The 23,405-nt window shown below is 33.8% G+C and overlaps 1 protein-coding gene across 2 annotated transcripts in view; it reads left to right on the top strand.

Annotated features, from left to right (window-relative positions):
• FSTL5 (follistatin like 5) overlaps nt 1-23,405 on the top strand; it is a 577,539-nt gene that overhangs the window by 170,376 nt on the left and 383,758 nt on the right. For both annotated transcript variants that reach the window (XM_017871750.1, XM_017871745.1), the window contains exon 4: nt 2,773-2,893. In XM_017871750.1, coding sequence (XP_017727239.1) covers nt 2,773-2,893 — 121 coding nt within the window. The remainder of the gene's footprint in view (nt 1-2,772; nt 2,894-23,405) is intronic.

Genomic DNA, 23,405 nt, shown 5'->3' on the forward strand with positions numbered 1-23,405 from the left:
CCGACTGAAATGTCCTATAAACACATAAAACATTATACGTTAAATATGTGCCATTTTTTTTTTTTTTAACTTAGTAGGATATCTTTATTTTACTAATGAAGAGATCCAGGTCCAAGAGGTTAAAATAGTTTGCCTCAGAGTACTCAGCTAATTAAGGGTTGAAGTGAGATGAAAGTCACGTCATTCAACTATGAGTATAGAAGCTTTTCAGTGTATTATTATTTCCACAATATGTGCCATTTTTATATCAATTATACCTCAGTAAAGATGTGAAAAAAACAGAAAAGAAGAAAAGTCATAGGAAAGTACCTCCCTCAGTAGTAAACACCAGAATGTGACAAAGCTTCCCATCAGGACACACGAAGGAGAGAAATAATTACTAAGAATCATGTTTTAAGTGGGGTATTTCATTGACCACTTAAATGAGATAAATGAGCAGACAGATATTTGAAATATTTAGAATAAGAAAATTAATCTGCTTTGTCCTATGCATGGATACGCTTCAGTATAGATGATAAGGACTTAAAAAAATAAGAAGTTTATTAGCCAGGACCGGCTTCTTAAGGTCACAAGCATTAAAATGGCCTGCCCAGAGTAAGCTGTATCATCATGACCAAGTCAAGGCCAAGATCAAACCAAGATCAAACTAGTCTTATGCAAGAGCCAGTGATAAGTATAAAGTGAGAAGTCCAGTATCTTGGTCTAATACATTTAAGTTTGTAAAATATTAAAACAGAAATAAACACAAGACAGAAAATGACAAAAGCTTTGCCCCCATCTTTGTGCTCCTCTGTATTTACAAATAAATAAGAGACTAAAAGTCATAAAATGTCTGAACAAAGTCTGGTGTCACTGCATCCCAAATATTACCACAACACTAACATTGCACATCTTTAATGCATAAAGGGATAGAATTGTGCACACTGCCCCTATTCCTAGCCCCCAGGAAAAGTCAAAAGTCATTTTCTATGATCCAACCAATAACAAATGGAAAATGACTGAGAGCTCTGTTGCTTTCTAAATAGAAAAATGGTTATATATATATTATATATATATAATGTATTTTATTAAGCTTATAGAAGAGATGGCTTCAGCATTATGTAGTTTCGTTAACCCATCCAGCTGGACTGTGCAAAGGTTTAGGGCTTGCCATCTACAAGTTCTATGTATATGGGTCAGTTAAACCAGATAAGCTTTTCGCCTTTTTTCTTCTTCAAGGTAACAAATAATCAGCTTAACCAATATAATTTTAACACTGGTACATACACAAAAATAAAGAACTCACTGAGTTGCAAAAGTTCTATTTAGCACTGCATGTGCTAACATTACGTATCACTGCTTAGCTGGCTCCAGGGTGCTGGAGGCTCCTGTGACCCAGATGCTTAGCTCCATTTTCAGAGTTATCTCCTCAGCCTATCTACACTCAGACATCATGGAACGTTCAACACAGGAGTGTTCCAGAAAAGGTGAAAAAATAGCTCAAAAGCATCTGAGGATTTTTAGAAAGTAGCATCGCCAATCTGCCTTTGCTGTACTAAAGAAAGTCCAAGACATTCTGCTCCACCAAAAGAAACGATAATTCATTGTGAATGTGCAACCATAACATGCACAAGCCAATGTCTGGAAGTCTGCAGTGAATTATTTAAAGAAGCAATGCATTATGTAAAAATTACTATTTTTAATGTTAAATGATCACTTTTGAGTATATGCTGTATGTTACGTCTTACACCTGACTCTGTGTGTGTGTGTGTAAATCTTCACATTCATTTTCTAACTGAGGAAAGCTTAAATGATTTGCCAGAAATTGTTGAGGTATTAAATGGCATTGACAGGTCCCGAACCCAGAGCCACCTGATTTTGAAGCCTTTGTTTTCTGATTATACTGCACTACCTTTCAAACAAACCAACCAATCACTGTGATGCACAGCTTCAAGCAATATAAACCCCTGCCTTTGTATGTGAGAGAGTATGAAAAACCACGGACACAGCTATGCAGCTACCACAATAGAAATGTCTGAAAAATCTTGGGAAACTCTGTTATATGACAGGAAATAGTCAAAATCAGTAGAGTACCAAAAAGCTGCAGCCACAGTCCATAGACTAGAGCACAGACTAGAAAAGAAGTTTGATGATTTTCTTCACTCACGCCTGGATAGATTTTCATCATCAATTGGTGCATTAATTCTATCTGGCTCCTGGAAACAGTCATTTGTTTAATAGCTCTTTTGTGACCGAGGGAATTCATGCACAATCTCAAATGACTTAACTTCCAGCTGGGGAGGAGTTTAGGCAGAGAAGAAAAAAATAACCTAACTTCATTATTTTACAAATCATATGAGGAAAAACTTTGGAAAAAACTGTCTCACTATTTCTGTTGGGAAAGACCACTGTTTTATTTTGACATAGGTCACCGAGACACAGGAGGCAATTTTCATACAGAAGTATTTCCTTGAGTCAGTATAAATGGAGCAAAGAAAATGCATGAAATACAAAATGTTCTTTAAATGTTCAGATGTGTTGCATCTCACTGTGAAACTTTTATATTAGAACATTTGAACAAAATTGTAATTACCTATCTTAACATCGTAACTTTATATCTTTGAAAAGGTTAAAATAATTGTTCAGTAACTAAAACCTGGATTTTCCAAAATTGAGTTCTTTGCCCTGCTGCAGACATGAAATGATCTATTATGTGATTATTATATATAATAAATTATATTATAGAAATTTTAAGACACAAATATAAAGGTATGGTTATAATTTTCTTGTTAGGTGATAAAACAGGAAGAACTTGGCAAGGATCTCTTTGATTGTACTTTGTATGATCTATTGAAATACGATGATTTTAATGCTGACAAGCACCTGGCTCTTGAAGAATTTTATAGAGCATTCCGTGAGTACAAGATTCATTCTCCAATTTCTCTTTGTTTTTTTCCTGTTGCTTTCCACAATATAGTCTGTTTGCCTGCTCTCATAGTACAAGCTGTTTCTTAAGAAAAGTTACGTAATTTAGTGAATTTAAGTTTCAAGTTGTATTGAAAAACAGAGAAAAGCTAAGGGATTTAGTAGTTCTGAAATAAACAGTTAGAAATATTTGATAACTATGAATATCATCAATTCTCATTGATTATAGTTTAAGACATTAGGTTCTCAATGCTGCTTCCAAGATTATTTTAGAGCAGGAGGAGCGTTTCACCAGTTGTCACCATGTATCAAAAACAATTATTTACACAGTCAAAAAAATTTTTTTTATTATACTTTAAGTTCTAGGGTACATGTGCGTAACGTGCAGGTTTGTTACATATGTATACTTGTGCCATGTTGGTGTGCTGCACCCATCAACTCGTCAGCACCCATCAAATGATCATTTATATCAGGTATAACTCCCAATGCAATCCCTCCCCCCTCCCCCCTCCCCATGATAGGCCCCGGTGTGTGATGTTCCCCTTCCCGAGTCCAAGTGATCTCATTGTTCAGTTCCCACCTATGAGTGAGAACATGCGGTGTTTGGTTTTCTGTTCTTGTGATAGTTTGCTAAGAATGATGGTTTCCAGCTGCATCCATGTCCCTACAAAGGATGCAAACTCATCCTTTTTTATGGCTGCATAGTATTCCATGGTGTATATGTGCCACATTTTCTTAATCCAGTCTGTCACAGATGGACATTTGGGTTGATTCCAAGTCTTTGCTATTGTGAATAGTGCCGCAATAAACATACGTGTGCATGTGTCTTTGTAGTAGAATAATTTATAATCCTTTGGGTATATACCCAGTAGTGGGATGGCTGGGTCATATGGTACATCTAGTTCTAGATCCTTGAGGAATTGCCATACTGTTTTCCATAATGGTTGAACTAGTTTACAATCCCACCAACAGTGTAAAAGTGTTCCTATTTCTCCACATCCTCTCCAACACCTGTTGTTTCCTGACTTCTTAATGATTGCCATTCTAACTGGTGTGAGATGGTATCTCATTGTGGTTTTGATTTGCATTGGCTAGCCATAAGTAGAAAGCTGAAACTGGATCCTTTCCTTACTCCTTATATGAAGATTAATTCAAGATGGATTAGAGACTTAAATGTTAGACCTAATACCATAAAAACCCTAGAAGAAAACCTAAGTAGTACCATTCAGGACATAGGCATGGGCAAGGACTTCATGTCTAAAACACCAAAAGCAACGGCAGCAAAAGCCAAAATTGACAAATGGGATCTAATTAAACTAAAGAGCTTCTGCACAGCAAAAGGAACTACCATCAGAGTGAACAGGCAACCTACAGAATGGGAGAAAATTTTTGCAATCTACTCATCTGACAAAGGGCTATTATCCAGAATCTACAAAGAACTCAAACAAATATACAAGAAAAAAACAAACAACCCCATCAAAAAGTGGGCAAAGGATATGAACAGACATTTCTCAAAAGAAGACATTCATATAGCCAACAGACACATGAAAAAATACACAGTCAAATTTTTTAACTTCATTGGAAAACCAAAATGGATTAACAGATGTAGTCTGCATGTATTTGAAGGGCAATGATTGACATTCGAATGAAGAGTTTTATTTTTATTAAAGTACTTTGGAAAAATTGATACGTTTGAATTGCCAAAGTGTGTCTTCAGATTGACTAAATGTGTTTTTTAGAACAGCGTCATAAAGATGATTAACCAAAATTACATACCGGGTTATTCTTTAAAAATAATTCAAAGAGGCCACTAATGGGTGGCTTATGCCTGTAATCTCAGCACTTTGGGAGGCCGAGGTGGGCGGATCACTTGAGGTCAGGAGTTCAAGACCAGCCTGGCTAACATGGTGAAACCTTGTCTCTACTAAAAACACAAAAATTAGCTGGGCGTAGTGCCACGTGCCTGTAATCCCAGCTACTCGGGAGGCTGAGGAAGGAGAATCACTTGAACCCAGGGGCAGAGGTTGCAGTGAGCCAAGATGGTACCATTGCACTCCAGCCTGGGTGACAGAGCAAGACTCCATGGCAATAATAATAATAATTAATAATAATAATATAGTTGAAAGAGAAAGGACTAAGAAACAATCAACAACAACAACAACAAAAAAAAACAAGGATTTAGAAGCTATGTGTAAAAGAAAGACAAGTAAATTTACTAGTTAGTATTAGAAAATCACCAAAGGAGGAAAATTAAACAGGATTCGGTTTAATTCAGAACTTGAAACCAAAATTCTTGTATTTTTTTTTCTTTTTTTTTTCAGAAAAGATAGGAAGTAGAATATGTACTTGCGGGTAAAAAGGTCTTTTTTGAATTATGCCCCTGACATTTAGCCATTTATCAGCTGTCTGATGTTGGAGAAGTTACTTAAATATATTTTCTTCTTAAAATTCATATAAATAAAGATAATTTTTTACTCTGATTTTATTAAAACACTGTATTATATTTTATGTGATCGTTTATATAAGCAAAATAATATATGAAAATAGTTGTAGCTTATACATTTTAAATCGTGGTAAAATACATTCTTTGGATATGGTTAAGTTGTATTTTCACTTTAAGTTACTAGGCAGAATACAACACAGGATGATCCGGTAAACTGTTAGTTCTTTATAAGGGTATTGTTAGGTTAGGTACTTTTCAAAAATGATAAAATGAAAGCAGCATTGGCAGGACATGGTGGCTCATGCCTGTAATCTCAGCACGTTGGGAGGCTGAGGCAGGCAGATCACCTAAGGTCAGGAGTTTGAGACCAGCCTGGTCAACATGGAGAAACCCTGTCTCTACTAAAATACAAAATTAGCCGGGCATGGTGGCAGGTGCCTGTAATCCCAGCTACTCAGGAGGCTGAGGTAAGAGAATCGCTTGAACCCATGAAGCAAAGGTTGAAGTGAGCCAAGATCATGCAACTGCACTCCAGCCTGGACAACAGAGTGAGACTCTGTCTCCAAAAAATAAAAAAAAATAAAAAGAACGCAGCATTATTATTCTACTTTATACAAAGGAGGTGAAATACACAGAAATTAACAAATAGGTGACTGAGTTTCTAATCAAACTCATGTTGTCCTAATTATGAAGTCTATGTGTTTTTCACTATGCTTCCTGCTGTAGTGGGCATTCTTTTGTGTGCTCATGATGGCAGGATAACAGGGAGAAAATGTGGTTTGTCAGGGAAAAACTTATGTGTACATACATATAACCGTGTGTGTGTGTGTGCATATGTCTATATGAATGATACTATCATATAAGATAGAAAGGAATAGGTGTTATTTAAAAAGCCTATAAAATATTACATAAGTTGAAAATATGATATTTAGTTTTGGAAATCAGGGATACCTTATGAAGGTGGTGGAAATTAAATAATTAAAATAATCTTAAGGACAAGTGAATTTAAACTTTTGGAGATGAGCAAAGGGTAGTGAACAGAAAGAATAACATAAATAAAAAGGCAGATATTTGATATATCAGGATATTTAGAAAAAGCTAACCCAACTGCATTTTCTGTTGCAGTTTGAAATTTTATGAAAATGTAAAAATTATTTTGGGCATTTTACTAAATAGTTTTAATAAATAAGCAGTCTAATCTCCTAACCGCTACCTCCATCTCTCAACAGAAAGATACATAGACTTGACTAACAAAAGTAGGCAAAATCTACAGCCATGCTTGGAAATCATTTCAATAGTATATAGTTTACCCAACATCAACAAGAGTCTTAAATGGATATGTTTGTGTAAGATATTTATTCAAAATAGAGTTATTGTTGGTGGTGTGACAGTGGAAGAGAAACAATAAAAATATGTGAATGAGTAATATGTTATTTTTGTGATAGCCAGCAAAGACACTGAAAAGCAATCCCTGGCCCTATCAGTAAAAATAATCTTGCCTAGAATACTACTGTTTGCACCTATCAAGGGGAAAAATAATCCTGTGTTCTTGGATGTAATTTGATGTTGCTAAAGAAAGTAAGGTACATCAGAACATTGTCCTTATAAATAACATTTTACAAGTCAGAAATCTAAATAATCAATAAAAAGCTTTGATAAAGACATAGTAAAACACATTACATATAAAGTACTAGGGAATATTGAATTTGGATAGAAGGCAATCTATGTGGATTTCATTAACTATTAGAAAGTAATATGCTAAAAATTTTATGGAAATTATTTGTAGTAAATACAATGAATTTAGTGAATATAGTAATGATTCTGCCATTAGGTCAAATTTATGTATAATACGAAAGGTCTACATTTTTAGTCATAAAGAGATGTTAGTTGGGTAATGAAATTGCTCGGCAATCAGCAATCATGAGATTACTTTTTCTTTTTAGATAATCAAAACTATTCCATAACAATGATAAAATGATGTTCACAACATCATTTAGTGGAAAATGTTTTCTAAGTAATACTGCAATTATAGGAAATATTTTAATATTCTTTTGGTCTCACCAAGCAAACTTCTTGTAAGGTATTACATTTTCAGTGCTTCACCCTTATTTAAATTAGGCATCAAACTATATAGTGATTCCTCAGAGATACAGAACTGACCTGTGTGGATTGTGTCTGCATTAGTGAGAAGATATTTATACTTTAATGAGAATTATAAACACATCCATTTCTTTCTCTCCCTCCATAAAACTACCTGATAACTAAATCCACTTGGGTTTTATGAAGTTTAGTGACAGGCTTTGTATAATTACATGATTTTACAAAGTTGTAAAATACTAAGGTATCATGAATAAAAAATGTATAACACTAATGGGAAAAGGAATCTATTCAAAAATAATGTATTATGTACCTTTGTGTATAGGGTGTTGTGATAGTCACAGCTACTTACAAAGATAAGTTTCCTTTCCCCTAGGAATATATAATCTCAGACGGACAGTGATCAAAATGACAGATGTAGTAAGACTAAAAAGGAGGCATTTTTTCCACATCTCGGATGCATTCCTCCACATACTTTGTAAAAAGAAGCTCAGAAAGCTAAAAAAGTGTTAAGTGAATATCCAGAGGGATAAACTAAGGCAGAAGAAGTTAGAAACCTATCATGATCTATTAATTGTTTTCTGGTGGATACAAAGGTAGACAGATTTCTTGAGTTCCAGGTTCTTACTCTCTGCCATGGTATAAAATGGAAGATAGTAAAGGGTAATCTGCAAACAGGAAAAAGTTAATGGCAAAAAAATAGCACATTATCAAGTGTTCTTATATTACTGCAGTGTTATTACAGTAGATATAAGGTGTTTTTCAAAAATACCTTTTATCTTTGTGGATTAGATAAATTATTTTAATATTTTACCATAGATATTGAATGGTCAATTATTTAATTTTCTTCATATTTTTTGGTATTGTTAATAATTGTTAATAATTTATTTTACTAACATATTTAAAATAAATCCTTATTGTGTGCTTCAAGTATTTCATATCATGCCTTGTTTGATTAACAGACTTAGAAAGCTATTTAATAGGATCCAATAAATACTAAGTTTAGTGACATACTTTTGAATATAGAGAGGAAATACCAAATTCTCTGGTAAGATGGGAAGGTGGTGTACATCCTTCACCCTGGATTTTGTTGTCATGAGTATATTCAGTAAAGTGTGCTCATTTTCCGGTGCAAAAGTTTCTCGTAGAATTAAAAATGAGTTAATAATGCTATTATTCTATACCAAGTGCTAAATATTTCATTGTCTTCCAATTCAAATTTAATCAAATTGTAACATTAAGTATGATTTGCATGGAATACTATACTTCTGATTTAAATCTGTCAGTAAGTACAAGTGATTTGCCATCACACCAGATGACCACACACTAATTGAGGCATTTAACTTCAGAAGTGATGTTCAAAAAAATGCCTTTATTTGCTTAGGTTATGAAACTCAATTGAAATGATGAAGTGATGTTATATGCTTATTGCTTTTAGAAATGAATTACTTCATTTAGAGTTTCTAGATAATCAAGAGTGGTATAATTGACTACTACACAGAGAAAGAATTTTTGTTTTGAAACTACTTCCTATGTACTTCATTTCCTGAGTTAAACAATGAATTACTTTGACTGTAGTACTAAACCTTAAAATTGTGTGAAGTCTTATGAGAAGTATGAACTTTTAAAACTGTATGAGACGTTTTGGTAAATGTGATAGATTTTTGAAGTGTTATTAAACTGTTCTAAGTTGCAGCTCCCAAAACCATATACATATATATGTACTTTAAGATGTGTATGTATTTTTGTGTGTTCAACTTCTAATGTTAAACTATTAAAAATTTCTGTTAATTCAACATGATCTTTATATCTACAAATATCCAAAAGAATGTATGTTTCTAGTAGGCACAAAATAATTAAGTTTTGTCAGTAAAATACATCAACTGTGAACATCATATTAACACTAATTAATATGACATTAGTTGTATAATAGTTCTATTGTTCTTTCTTTAAAAGAAGTAACTATAATTCTAAAATTCTAAAATATTTTAAAAAATTTTAAATCACCTAATTATTAATGCTTGTATTCAAAATATTATCACTCTGTATGAACACTTCTTAGTGCAATATAGATTTGATAATGACATTGTGAGGAAAATAAAACTCATTTTCCAGGGAAAGCAGAACGGCTACACTAAAATATTACTTATTGAAAGCTTCTAATAATTAGAAAAATAAAAATGAATATTACATTACCATTCATAGATAATAGATCATTAGTATATGAAAACCTTTACTTGAGAAAAATAGCAGAGGTTAGTGAACAAAATTAAGATGTTGCACTAATGTAGTGATGATGGGGCCAGAACCAAAGAAGCAACAGTAAAAATGAAGGAATGTGACCACATCTGTGAAATAGCTTATAAACAGAATTAACTTGAATTGCTGAGTGATTAGATATACATGACAAGGAGAGGACTTGAGTCAAGGATTTGCCCAGATTTCTAGCTTGCCTACTAAGGTGAGTGGTGTTTCTGTTTATTAAAGCAGGGGTCACAGGAAGAGATGCAAGTTTAGGGAAAGACATTGAGTTAAATTTTGGACATGTTGGTATATTTTTTAAAAATACACAAACTTCTGTTTGGAGAATACTGTGGTTCGAGTAGGTGACCTCAGCCAGAAATAAAGATAGGGAATATACAGGTAGAAACTGAAGCTCTGTCAGAAGGCTGGGTCATTCAAGATGAGCATGTAAAGAGAGAAAGAACAAGCAAAAGTGGAGGAGTTGAGAACCATCTTAGTGGCTATCATAACAAAATATGGTAGACAGGTGGCTTCAACAATAGAAATTTATGTCTCATAGTTCTTGAGATGGAGAAGTCTAAGATCAAGGTACCAGTCAATTCAGTGTCTGGTGAAGGCTGTCTTCCTGGCTTGTAAGCAAATGTCTGCCTTCTTGCTGCATTGTCACCAAAGAGAGAGAACACTCTCTGATGTCTCACTTTATAAGGACACAAAACCTATCAGATTAGGACCCACCCTAATGACCTCATTAAACCTTAACGTTATTTTAGGGCCTATCTCCCAGTATAGTCACATTGAGGGTTAGGGCATTAACATATGAAGTTGGAGGAGACACAATTCAGTCCATACCAGAATTAAAACTGAAATGCATTTTAACGGGTGGTGTCCAAAGCAGGGCACCACCATGACATTTTACTAAGGAAGAATTGAACATTTTTCAAAGCTGAGTCCAAGGCAAAAAAAAAGTGAATTCTTCTTGGCCACTAGGTTTGGCAGTAAGGAACTTAATGGTAGCTTTGGTAATGAGACTTTCAATATAGATGTAGGGGCAGAAGCAAAAGCGCTGATGGTTGAGAGGTTGGATGTAAGAAAACTGAAAAACAATAATGCTGGATAAAGGAGCAGAGCATATAAGCATCCATCAAGTATGAATATATTTAGATAAAATCCAAAACAGCTAAAACTACTCTATGGTTTTAGAAGTTAATATGATGGTAGCTTTTGCAAGAAATGAAAAGGAATGGGATGAAAACATCAGGTCATCTATGGTGCTGGAAATCTATCATCTATCAATCAATCAATCAATCAATCATCTATCTATCTATCATCTTTCTATATTTAACATCCATAGTGGTTTCACAGGCATCCTTACTTTGTTCAAATGTACTGGTTTATACATCATAATGTGTCACTATTTTGTATCTCTGCCATTTAAAAAATAAAACAACAAAATTTGCCAGGGCAACTGAATTCACCTCTGGCATAGAGCTCATGAATTGTCTCTGAAAGACTAAACCTTGCATTCAAACACAAAGGCATTGATAATTCTAAGCTTACCTTGATTTGGGAATCATTGTGTTAGATGTTACAGCTGCTACAAGATAATCCCATATATACAGATCATCATAATATGAAATCTTGCAGCAATTGAATCACCTGACATATTTTGAGAATAACTCTCCTATTACATAGTAGCATTACAAAATTAATAATGTGCATGTTGGTTTGTATGATTATCCTTTTTTTTTTTTTTTTTGAGCTAAGTTTTCCCTCTGTCACCCAGGCTGGAGTACAGTGACACTATGATAGCTCACTGAAGCCTTGAGCTCCTGGGCTCAAGCAATCCTCCCATTTCAGCCTCCCAAGTAGTTAAGACTACAAGAGTGTGCCACCTCATTTGGCTAATTTATTTATTTATTTAGTAGAGATGGGACTTTGCTATGTTGCCCAGCCTGGTCTCAAACTCTTGCCTTCAAGTGAGCCTCCCAAAGTGCTGGGATTACAAGTGTGAGTCCCTGTGCTAGGGCTGATTATAAAACATTTTATGTTACAGTTCATAGCTATTCCCTGGCTACTTTGGGAAATACCACTCAGCACCATTTCCTTGCTTTCTACTCTGTGTTGCTGTTGCTATCTGGGTTCTTAAGGAAAAGATTTTCCAAAATGATTGCTGAGACCCAGCCTATAGACATGTATTCCAAACGGACAGTTTTTTGCTCCTAAACATAGGAAATTATTTTTATACGCCAACTGTAATGGAAAGAGAGAAAGAGAAGCAATACCAATTTCAACTGAATTTTTTTTAAGTCTTAGGTTTTCCCATTGTAAAATAACCCCATCCTTCATTATGTCCTTTAATCTCCCATTTGTAAGATTATCTTAATGGTTTGCTGCTATTGTGCCTTTAGGGTTCTTTTTTTCACCTATAGTATCTGGCATTCTCCACACTCTGATCTCTAACTGGTACATTTTGCTTGCTAATGTAATGGTTTATAATCCTAAAAGCAGACACAATTAGACAGTTCAAGTGAAACATTTATCGTATTTATTTCTTTAAGTATTTACTTATTTGTCATACACATATTAATAGAGTAAGGTCTTTTCTGACTCTAAGTGTAATTGCAGTACAATAAAATGAGAATTGACCAATCATTCTTATTTTCCACACTGTGCCATATATTGTCGGTCATAACTTAGTGCATCTAACCTAAAATTTCTTTGTACTGATGACAGTATAGTTATCTTAGGTAGGATTTGCCCGAGGATTATGTTTCAGACCTTTTTAGATTCCATGTATAAGTGAGACCATACAGTAATTTTTTTAAATGCAAATTAATATCATCTTTTATTGGCTGCCATTGTTTGAAAGTATCATAATTTTTAAAATTTTGAAGGTGATACTCTATTTATTATCATGCCCAAACTATCACTTTTATACCTAGAGAAACACTGTCTATTGAAACATAATACAAACAAAAAATGCTGGCCATCCTAATAACTTGAAATTTTCTAGCAGTCACGTTAAAGAAAAATCAGGCAAAATTGATTTTAATAAGATTTTACTTACTTAAACACATCCAAAATATTATTATCATATCAACATGAGCATTAAGTGTATATTATTCATTCTTTTTTCTTACCAAGTCTTTGAAACCTGGTGTGTATTTGACATTATTACAGTACAGCATATCTCAATTGGATAAGCCAAATGTTCAACAGCCACGTGTAGTTAATTACTGGCTACCCTCTTGGACAGTGGAATATTAGAGTGTCAAATGATAACAACTTCCCTATCTAAACTTTTATTCCAATTATTTTAAATATGAATTTAAGTGCACATTCCATTTGTACATGAATAACATGGTGTGAACTTTGTATTAATATTTATTTTTCAGAAATTCAGAAAATCATATATTAAAATGAATGTAATTTCATCTAAGGGATGAACATACTTGTATATATTCTCAACATAAAGAGAATATTTACTTTAGAAAGAGTTACATCAAATGTATTTATTGTGCCATATTTTTTGGATTCGGAGATGTGTTTGTCACATGGGTATATGCTGCAACGGTGGGGACTGGGCTTCTAGTGTACCCGTTACCTGAAGGGAAGATTTTACCAAGTAAGTAATGTTTCAACTCTCACTCCCCTCACACCCTCCGAGTATATTATCTTTTTTTTTTTTTTTTTTTTTTTTTTTTTTTGTAGACGGAATCTCGCTCTGTTGCCTAGGCTGAGGTGCAGTGGCACAATCTCAGCTCACTGCAACCTCTGCCTCCTGGGTTCACGCCATTCTCCTGCCTCAGCCTCCCAAGTAGCTGGGACTACAGGCGCCTGCCACCACGCCCGGCTAATTTTTTGTATTTTTAGTAGAGATGGGGTTTCACCATGTTAGCCAGGATGGTCTTGATCTCCTGACCTCGTGATCCGCCCGCCTCGGCCTCCCAAAGTGCTGGGATTACAGGCGTGAGCCACCGCGGCCAGCCTATTATCTTTCTCTTTATGTCCATGTATACCCATTATTTAGCTCCCACTTATAAATGAGAGCATGTGACACATGATTTTCTGCTTCTGTGTTAGTTTGCTTAGGATGATGGCATCCAACTCCATCCATGTTGCTGCAAAGGACTTGACTTCATTCATATTTATGAAATACTGCATAGTATTTCACAGTAAATATGTACCACATTTTTTTAAATCCAGTCAAACATTGGAGGACACTTAGGTTGACTCCATGACTTTGCTATTGCGAATAGTGCTGCAATAAACTTGGGAATGCAGGTGTCTTTTTAATATAATGATTTCCTTTCTTTTGGGTAGATACCCAGTAGTGGGGTTCATGGGCCAAAATGTAGTTCTACTTTTAGTTCTTTGAAGTATCTCCATACTGCTTTCCATAGTGGTTGAACTAATTTACATCCCCACCAACACTGTATAAGTGTTCCCTTTTCTCTGCATCCATGCCAACATCTGTTGTTTTTTGACTTTTTAGTAACAGCCATTCTGACTGGTGTAAGATGGTATTTTATTGTAATTTAAATTTGCATTTATCCAATGCTTAGTGATGTTAAACATTTTTTCATGTATTTCTTTTTTTGCCACTTGTATGTCTTCTTTTGAGAAACATTTTTCATGTCCTTTGCTCAGTTCAATAAAATATATTTAATGCCACCATGTACAAGTGTTTTTCAAATGCCCTTATTGATGGTCATTTAAATCATGTATTTTCTGTCCATAGTTAGTACTTTAAAATAGCTTTTCTAATTTTAAAATAATCTTATTTTAGTAACTAATGACTCATGTCTTTCCCTTCCTTAAAAGAAATTCACCAATCATGTAAGTCTTTTGATGTGAGACACTGTTCAGTCCGAGAAAAAAAAAAATGTTTCCCCTCTGCATTATTTCAGTCCCACAATTAACAGTGAAACAGCTTGTAGGGAGCTGGTACAACCTTATATACCACATAGATTAATGTTTTACGTTCAATGTTTTGAAGTTTTACAAATAGCTCTAGAATATTCTTACCTCTGAGAACTCTAGGGAAATTACTATGATACATGGAACTTAATAATTATTTAAATATTTGAAAAATGCTAAAATACTTTTCAGGGTCATCACAGTAAAATAAATATATGTACATATGTACATATTTATATTTAAAAGGTATGTTCAAAATACTTTAACATATCTTATAGTAATTCAGTGCATGATACTTTTGTGGCAATTCCTTTTATAGGTATTTCAAAATAATAAATTTGTTTTAACATTTTTTACAAGGAACAGAATAAATTGTTAATGCACATCTGTCTTTATACTTTTATACAAGTAATTAGTTTGATGATTATTAGCTATTTATTGCATATATACCTGATACTACTCATTAGTATTCATCAATGTTTTGATTGTTTTATTCTATTTTGTTAAATAACAAAGTTGAATTTCTTAAGGATATTATATTATACATTCTCCTTTTAATTTATAATCTACCTCTATCCATGTAGTGTTACTGGGTGAGTAAATTTTTAGCACCATCTACCATTGCTATCATCCTTAGTAAATTTGGAAATAATTTTTATATGATAAGAATTATATTTATGTTAAATTTCCAATATATATTTGTTATATCCTTAGGTGAAAATTAAAAATAGATTGAAATTAAATAAACATCAACAAATATAGAAACCAAGTGTGTACACTAAGTGCTGTGTAGCTGCCTGAGTAAGGATTTTGTTAGGGCCTGAGTGCTGTATATCATCTGAAATGCACTCGTAAAATGTGTTTTTCCTATTGGAAATTGTTGCTATAACAAGGAAGGAAACTGCAGTAAACTTGGTACTAATCATTCAAGTAAAGTAAACAGACCCTGTTTACCGCTGTTGTTACCGCTGACCATATGGGACAAACAAAAAGCATCTCTGATGTTTAAAGCTTTACTGAAGTTGCAGATTACAAATCACATTGAGAGGATATGCACATTCGTAGGTACTGTCTAGAATACTTTGCAAGATTACCCTCTTTCTTTTCAGTGTTGCTTAATTAACATTAATGATAATACTTTATTGAATAAACAAGTAAATCAGACATTTTAGTATATGGCATATTGTACTTGTCTATTCCAAAAGAAGGAAACTTTTCAAATAAAAAATACACAAAGTATGTTGGAAAGGTGGGGAGAGACAGAAAAGAGAAAGAAAAAGAGAGACTGAAGAGAGAAGAAAGTCAGACAAAGAAGAATAAATGTGGTATATTTTATGTAGTATTTTGAAGTTTAAAATTTATCAGCTGTGCAATGATCCACTTACATGATTTTACTCATTTAAATTAATATTTCAAGTCACATTTAACTTCATAGTAAACAATCAACATTTGTTATGTTCTTATTACATGACATTATTAAGGCTAGTTGCTACAAGTACAAAGATGGATAAGAAATCATTTCTGTTCTTTACTCTAGGAAATTAAACAGTAAAAGGCAATTACAATATAGTATCTCAAGGGACAATTTAAAAGGACCACCCACAGAGATGAATTCTAAGCAGAGATAATTTTTGAATTACATATGCTCCTAAGAGTCCTTGGGGACAAAGTCCAGGAGGCCAGGTGCTTTTCTGCTAAGGGGAGCCCATCGGAGAAGCCTAAAGTGTGGGAAATTGCAAGCATTTGGGGGACTGAGGGGGAGACAAAGGTGCAAACTAGAAATTAGTGAAAAAAGAGGCTTCGGAGGGAGGGGTTAGAGTTTGAAACTTAGTGAGCACAATCATGAGAAATTGGGTCATTCACGTGGGTATAAGCAAGACACTGACAGTGATACAGGGATTGTCATTTACATTTGAGAGATCATTTATGAAACTGAGTGCAAAATGCCTTAAGAAATAAGATGAGAAGCAGAAAGAATTGTAGATAATGCAACCAGTTGTATTTTGGGGTCAATGATTTCATTTTCAAGAACTCTGCTATCATGTTGATGTCACATTGGTAACCTGAAATTGGCCCATGGTGGGAAACTTTACAGCACAGATATTGTCAAATGCTACAGTCATGTCCCTTACCCCGACACAATACCACCACAGCTTAGAGAGCTGGCTTGCAAACATTCACCAGGGCACTACTGACTCAGGCTGCAATTCTCTACGTGATAAATTTTGAGGGATTGAACAAGGGCATTTGGGTAAATCAGAAGTTATGGATTTAAGGAATACTTACGAGAAAAGACTCAATAAAATTGATGATGGGTAAGGCTAACAATTTCTAGAAAAGATTCTTAGAATATTTACATTGTGCAATCCAAAGCAAATTCAAAGTTAGAAATAATCCTGACAACAAGTTTGTTGTGACTTTTGAGAAAGCACCTAAATAAATTGGTGACAACTTCCAACCTCAAATTAAAAAATAAATTCACACTATCTCCAGAAATTTTATTTAACAATGTATTATAGCAGAAATAATTTATATATGTGATGGGATAGATTTTGGTAAATAAAATAATTTCTGATGAATTTGTTAAAATTTTCTGAGCTACTCAAGGATAAAAAATTGAACTCATCAAAGATTTTAAAGTTAAAATTAAAATTTTTTTTTTTACTGATGAAAAACTTAGATTAAAAGAATATCAAAGTTAGTTGAGCAAATTAAATATTCGAGCCTCTGGTCATGTTTAATGGTGTCTGTACAACTCATATTTCCATTGACCATAATTCATTTTATTATAATCATATTTTATAAGAACTACCTATATTAGCATTCTGAAAATGACATAGGTGACAGCTCAACATGTTTTTATGATTACATCTTTGCTAGGATATATAAAGTGATAACACTTCTGAAATCAGGAATTTATATTATTGCTACAATGAGTGAGTTTGTTTTCTTTTTTACTTATAGTTTGACACATTTCTTTTAGAAAGAATATAATTTTTGTGGAGTACCATTAAAAGTGTAGATCCTTTTCCTGCCCTTTGTAGACATTTTACACTCAACTAAAAAAGTGTAATTAAATATTTTAACACCTTTAAAATATGTTTAAACAACAGGTGAAAATGCTATGTACACCACTGCCTATATATTGCACTGTTTTTATCACCCCATACTAAACAAATTTATCCTAAGATGATGTTAGAAAAAGATTTTGTATTAGCACTGTGTTTCTAGTATTTATATCTAAGAAAGTAGCACATTTTTCTATATAGATACAGATGTTCAAAATAAAAAATGCCAGTAAAAGGTATTCATATGAGATCACACTGCCTCTTTCATCTGTGCTTTCTAATCCTTTGGGATGTATGAATATTTTTAAATGTCGATTTCAAACTGAACTCATCAAGTTATTACTTGCTGAAATATTAGAATTTTTAAAGGCTTTTTTTATAGTTTATGGAGATAGTGGAATTTATGAGCTTCAATCAAGATTATTTCCCCAAAGCCAGGCTATATTGTCACTGTTTTTTGTTATTGTTGTTGTTATTGTTTTCCTTTTGTTTGTTTGTTTGCCTTTTTAGGAAAGTATTTCTTTTTTTTTCCTCCAGAAACTATTCACTTTTGCTTCTGGATCCAATAAAGCAGAATAAATTGATCTGAGATTACCTATCCCTAAAACTCATTTTATAATTTGTATTACATGGCCTTTACCATTTTTCAATGCATAGACAGACACTGAAAAACTACTAACACCTGAAAGCATTAAACTTTGGTTCTATATTATGTAACTGTCACCACAGAAACAAAATATCAGTTAGGAAAGTGTCTTCACATTTGCATGACAATATAATTCTAAAAGTGTTAGTTTGAACCAAAAAAAAGTTTTCTGAGCTATTTTTCAGGCTTTTCCTCTGACTTTAGCTGAGACATGATTTCAGCGTGTTGAGAACTGATCTATGCCAATTTGGTCATTAAGAGCCATTAAGTTCCTTTTAGTGACTATTAGAAACTATAGATAGTTAGCAGTGGATGAATTCCTTGTCACATCCCCAACAGAAACTGCTTCTGCTGCCAGGTGGTATTATATGAATATTTATATATGGTAGAATTAGGTGTAAGACTTGCCTTTCTCATTTGCCACACCTTCGTAAGTATATAGACATAAAGTTAGGGAAAGATGTATACCACTATTGGTGCTAAGCCATCTTATAGAAAGTTATAGAAAATATAATTCAACATTATAACAATGTGGGGATGATACAATTCATCTCAGCTTTGGCTTTACCAGTTCATTGGGCCTTGAAATCTATGTATAAGAGTTGAATGCATAATTAAATCATATTCATAAATTTGTGGTACAGATAGATTTTTTAAGTTAGCTGGACGGGAGCCTCAGAGAATGTCACTGTCCAAAAAAGTCATCATAGTGATGTGTTCATTCCTTATGCATCCCTGACCATACATACGTTCAGTATTCTTGCTTGTAGTGTGCACAAAGGATCTATCTTTGGAAAAAACAGGATGATTAAAAAAAAAAATCACCTTGTATTGTTCATGTTCTTGTAATAGTGTTAGAATTTGCAACTGGTTGAGCATAACTGATTAAATGTTTCTGAACTTGTCAGCAATCTAGCAAGTAAACTCACATATTGAATTCTACTAGAAGGAAGAGTGCAAGCATATTTGAATCTAAAAATTCTGCTACATTTTGTTTAAAATAGGTTTCAGCTAAAACACGATCGCAGATGCAACTGCATAACTCTTCCTGTTGAAAACTTGTGAAGCTTATTATACTCATGTCTTAGCTTAAAATGATCTGTGAATATATAATTTTATGACCAAAGTATATTTTATATTATTTTTAAATTTATAACATGCCAATTTTTTATTTGATCTATGCCAATTTTTTATTTGTAAGCATTTTATGGAGAAAGAAGCTGCAAATGTGGCAGATTTAAAATATATCTGCAAGACTTAATATTTTAAAATGACAATACTAGTCAACATAATCTACAGATTAAATGCAATCCCTATCAATATTCTAATAGCATTTTTTCAGAAATAGGGGAAAAAAATAAAGTTCATATGGAATTGCATGGACTCCTACATAGCCAAAACAATCTTGATAAAAGAAAAACAAAGGTGGAGGGGATCTCATTCTTTCTTATTTTAAAGCTTAGTACAAAGCCACTGAAATCAAAACAGTATGGTACTGGCACTAAAACACATGTAGACCAATGGAATGGAATAGAAGATAAAATAAATTCAAGAAATAAAACTTCCTACACATCGTCTAATAATTTTCAACAAGAGTCCCAAAACCATTCAATGGAGAAATAACAGTATTTTCAACAACTAGTGCTGGGAAAACTGAATATCCATTTGCCCCCAGAACCAAAACAAAACCCTTAAAAATAGATCAATGACCAAAAAGTAAGAGCTGAATCTATAAAACTCAGAAGAAAACATAGGACATAACTCTTCATAACATTGTCTTTGGTAATGTTTTATGGGCTATAACAACAAAAACACAGGTAGCAAAAGAAAATATAGATATACTAGACTTCATCAAAATTAAAAACTTTCATATATCAAAGAACACTATCAACAGACTGAAAAGACCACCCAAGGAATGGTAGGACACTGCAAATCATCTACATAATAACAGATTAATATAAAAATTGGCAAAGTACTTAGACAGATTTTTTCAAAGATATACAAATATCTTCATTTTATATACTTAAAGATATATTAATATATTATTTGAATATACTTTTTGGTCATTTACCAAATAAGATGGCCACTGACTGTTTTTATTTTTTCTATTACTGCAAAAACACCACTAGGATGTTTTAGGATATTTGAAATAGGTTTCAGCTAAAATATGATGGCAAATACAACTGCATAATTTTTCATGTTGAAAAGTTTTGAAACCTATCATACTCATCGGCCAGTCTCTTCAACCCATCCTTGGCCCACTGGACACTCTCACGTGGATTCTATTCTGGCGCTTCACTGCCATTTGTTCAAACCTAAACTCACTGTTTACCACATTTCAAAGACTACTCATATTTCTGTGTTTCTAACTGAGAGTATTACATTACCCTATTTATACCCAGTTGTTACAGCACTAATAAAATTTTAAAAATTCTCTCCCTTGACTTCTTTTCTGGAGGAATGAAAAGTACATCTTGAATCTTTCCCCTTAAGAATTTAAAAACTGGTGCTCTCTCTCTGTCCTCAATATGATTCTAATAGCATTCTCATAGTTCAGCCCAGCATCATTTCTAGTTAATAATGCAGCTTTGTACATACATGATCCCACTACATTCATTGTTGTTGACTCTTAATCCAGTCCCTTTACAGGGCAGCAAGAATATCCTTCCTAAAATGCAAAGTTCAACCTGAAATCATTTTAACGGCCCTTCAATCCCCTCAGGATATTAAGTGGACCCTCCTTAACAAGTTGTCTCTCAAATAACTAGTAGTTTATTTCCTCAGTTATTTTGTTTGCATTTTTTTTTTTACTCACAAACTACAAGCTTGCCATACCAAAGTATTATCCAAAATGCCACATTCCTTCTTGCTTTTGATCTTTTACCAGCTGTTTACTCACCTTAAGTCATAACACTAACTCACACTTTCCATAAGACACATTCTTCCTTCTGATTTCACTTCCTTTTCAGTCTCTAGGCTGCGTTTAATGGACTTGTCTAGATATTCTTATTAAAAAATCATACTTCTTGGGCAACACGGTGAAACCCCGTCTCTACTAAAATACAAAAAATTAGCCGGGCGTGGCAGCGTGTGCCTGCAGTCCCAGCTACTTAGGAGGCTGAGGCAGGAGAATTGCTTAAACCTGGGAGGCGGAGGTGCAGTGAGCCAAGATTGTACCACCACATTCCAGCCTGGGTGACAGAGTGAGACTCCATCTCCAAAAAAAAAAAAAAAAAAAAAAACCACAACAGATCATACTTTTCCACTCTATCACTTACCACAGTCTTTTGTAATTTCCTGTGTATTTTGCTGTATTCTTCATTAGGTTGGAGGATTCCTTAGATCTGGAATGCAATCTGTATTCACTCTCAGTTGCTCCCATAATAAATTTCTACCTTGGCTTAAAACAACACTAAGTTATTAACTTAGAGGCCTTTAGGTCAGAAATAAGATTAAAAAAATCAAGGAGTCAGTACCAGGGCTGCATTCAGCTTCTGAGGCCACCACAGAATTACTTGGCTCAACCCTCTACCTTTAAAACCAGTAACATTGTGCCAAATCTTCCTAAAACCACTGTCTTTCTGGTTCTCTTCCTTCTGCTGCCCTCTTTCACTTGTAAGGACACTTATGATTACATTTGACCCACCTAAATAATCCAGAATAATCTCTCCATCTGAAGATCAGTTAATTAGCTGTCTTAATTCTATCTGGTAAATTTAATTCCCCTTTGCTCTGTAACTGCTGTTTACAAAGATTCTGAGGACATCTTTTGGTGGAGGTCATTATTCTTCCTACCACACTGCTATGATCTGAATGCGTTTGTCTCCGCCAGATTCATATATTGAAACTTGATCATCAGTGTGATGACAATAGGAGAAAGGTCTTTTGGAAGGTGATGAGATCATGTGGGCAGAACCCTCATGAATGGGATTAGTGCCCTTATTAAGGAAGTCCTGGAGAGCTGCTTTGGCTCTGTCATCATGTGAGAAGACATTGAGAAGGAGCATCTATGAATCAGGAAGTGGGCCCTCACCACACATTGAGTATGTCAGGACCTTGATCTTGGAATTTGCAGCCTCCAGAGCTTTGGGGAATAAATTTCTGTTGTTTATAAGCTTCTCCATTTATGGTATGTCGTTACCACAGCCCAACGGACTAAGACATACGCTATTTGAGTACACAATATGATCTAAATACATATTTTATGAATGAAAAAATAATCACTGAATTCCAAAATTATGTCAAATTTATAAGTGTAAAACTTAATGTTTGTTCAATATTTATGAAAATTATTGCACAGACATAGCTTTACCATGTGTCAATACAACGTGATATAGTATAAATAACATGGAAATTCAAAGCAAGAGATACATTTTTGTCTCAACTATGCTTCTCACTGTTCTTTCTTTGAAGCGTTTAGTTCTTGAAGAATCATGTTTTTGTTTTTTTTTTTCCTTTTATAACATGGGGGTTGAAATAGGGTCAGATATATTTATCTCATAAAATATACTACTCAAATTAGGTAGTATATAAAATTATTCCTAAACCTCCACAAGCAATTAGAATATTGTCAATCAAATACTAAAAGCAATACTACAGTATTTTAGGCTAGGCATAGTGGCTCACACCTGTAATCCCAGCACTTCGGGAGGCTGAGGTGGGTGAATCACTTGAGGTCAGGAGTTTAAGACCAGCCTGGCCAACACGGTGAAACCCCGTCTCTACTAATAATACAAAAATAAGATGGGCACGGTGGCACAAGTCTAATCCCAGCTACTTGGAAGGCTGAGGCAGAAAAATAGCTTGAACCGGGAGCCAGAGGTTGCAGTGAGCTGAGCTTGCGCCATTGCACTCCAGCCTGGGCAACAAGAGCGAAAATCCATCTTAATAAATAAATAAATAAATAAATAAATAAATAAATAAATAAAATAAAGTGATACTATCCTATTTTGAGCACATTAATTACTATCTGGGATTATTTATCCTCAAATTACCTTTTGGACTTAAATATAAGGATGCTTTAAGTTTTAGAATAGTCTGTAAAAGAAACCAGATATTATCTCAACAATTTTTTTTTTTTTTT

This window comes from Rhinopithecus bieti, unplaced genomic scaffold, assembly GCF_001698545.2.
Source record: "Rhinopithecus bieti isolate Rb0 unplaced genomic scaffold, ASM169854v2 scaffold_762, whole genome shotgun sequence".
NCBI lineage: Eukaryota > Metazoa > Chordata > Mammalia > Primates > Cercopithecidae > Rhinopithecus > Rhinopithecus bieti.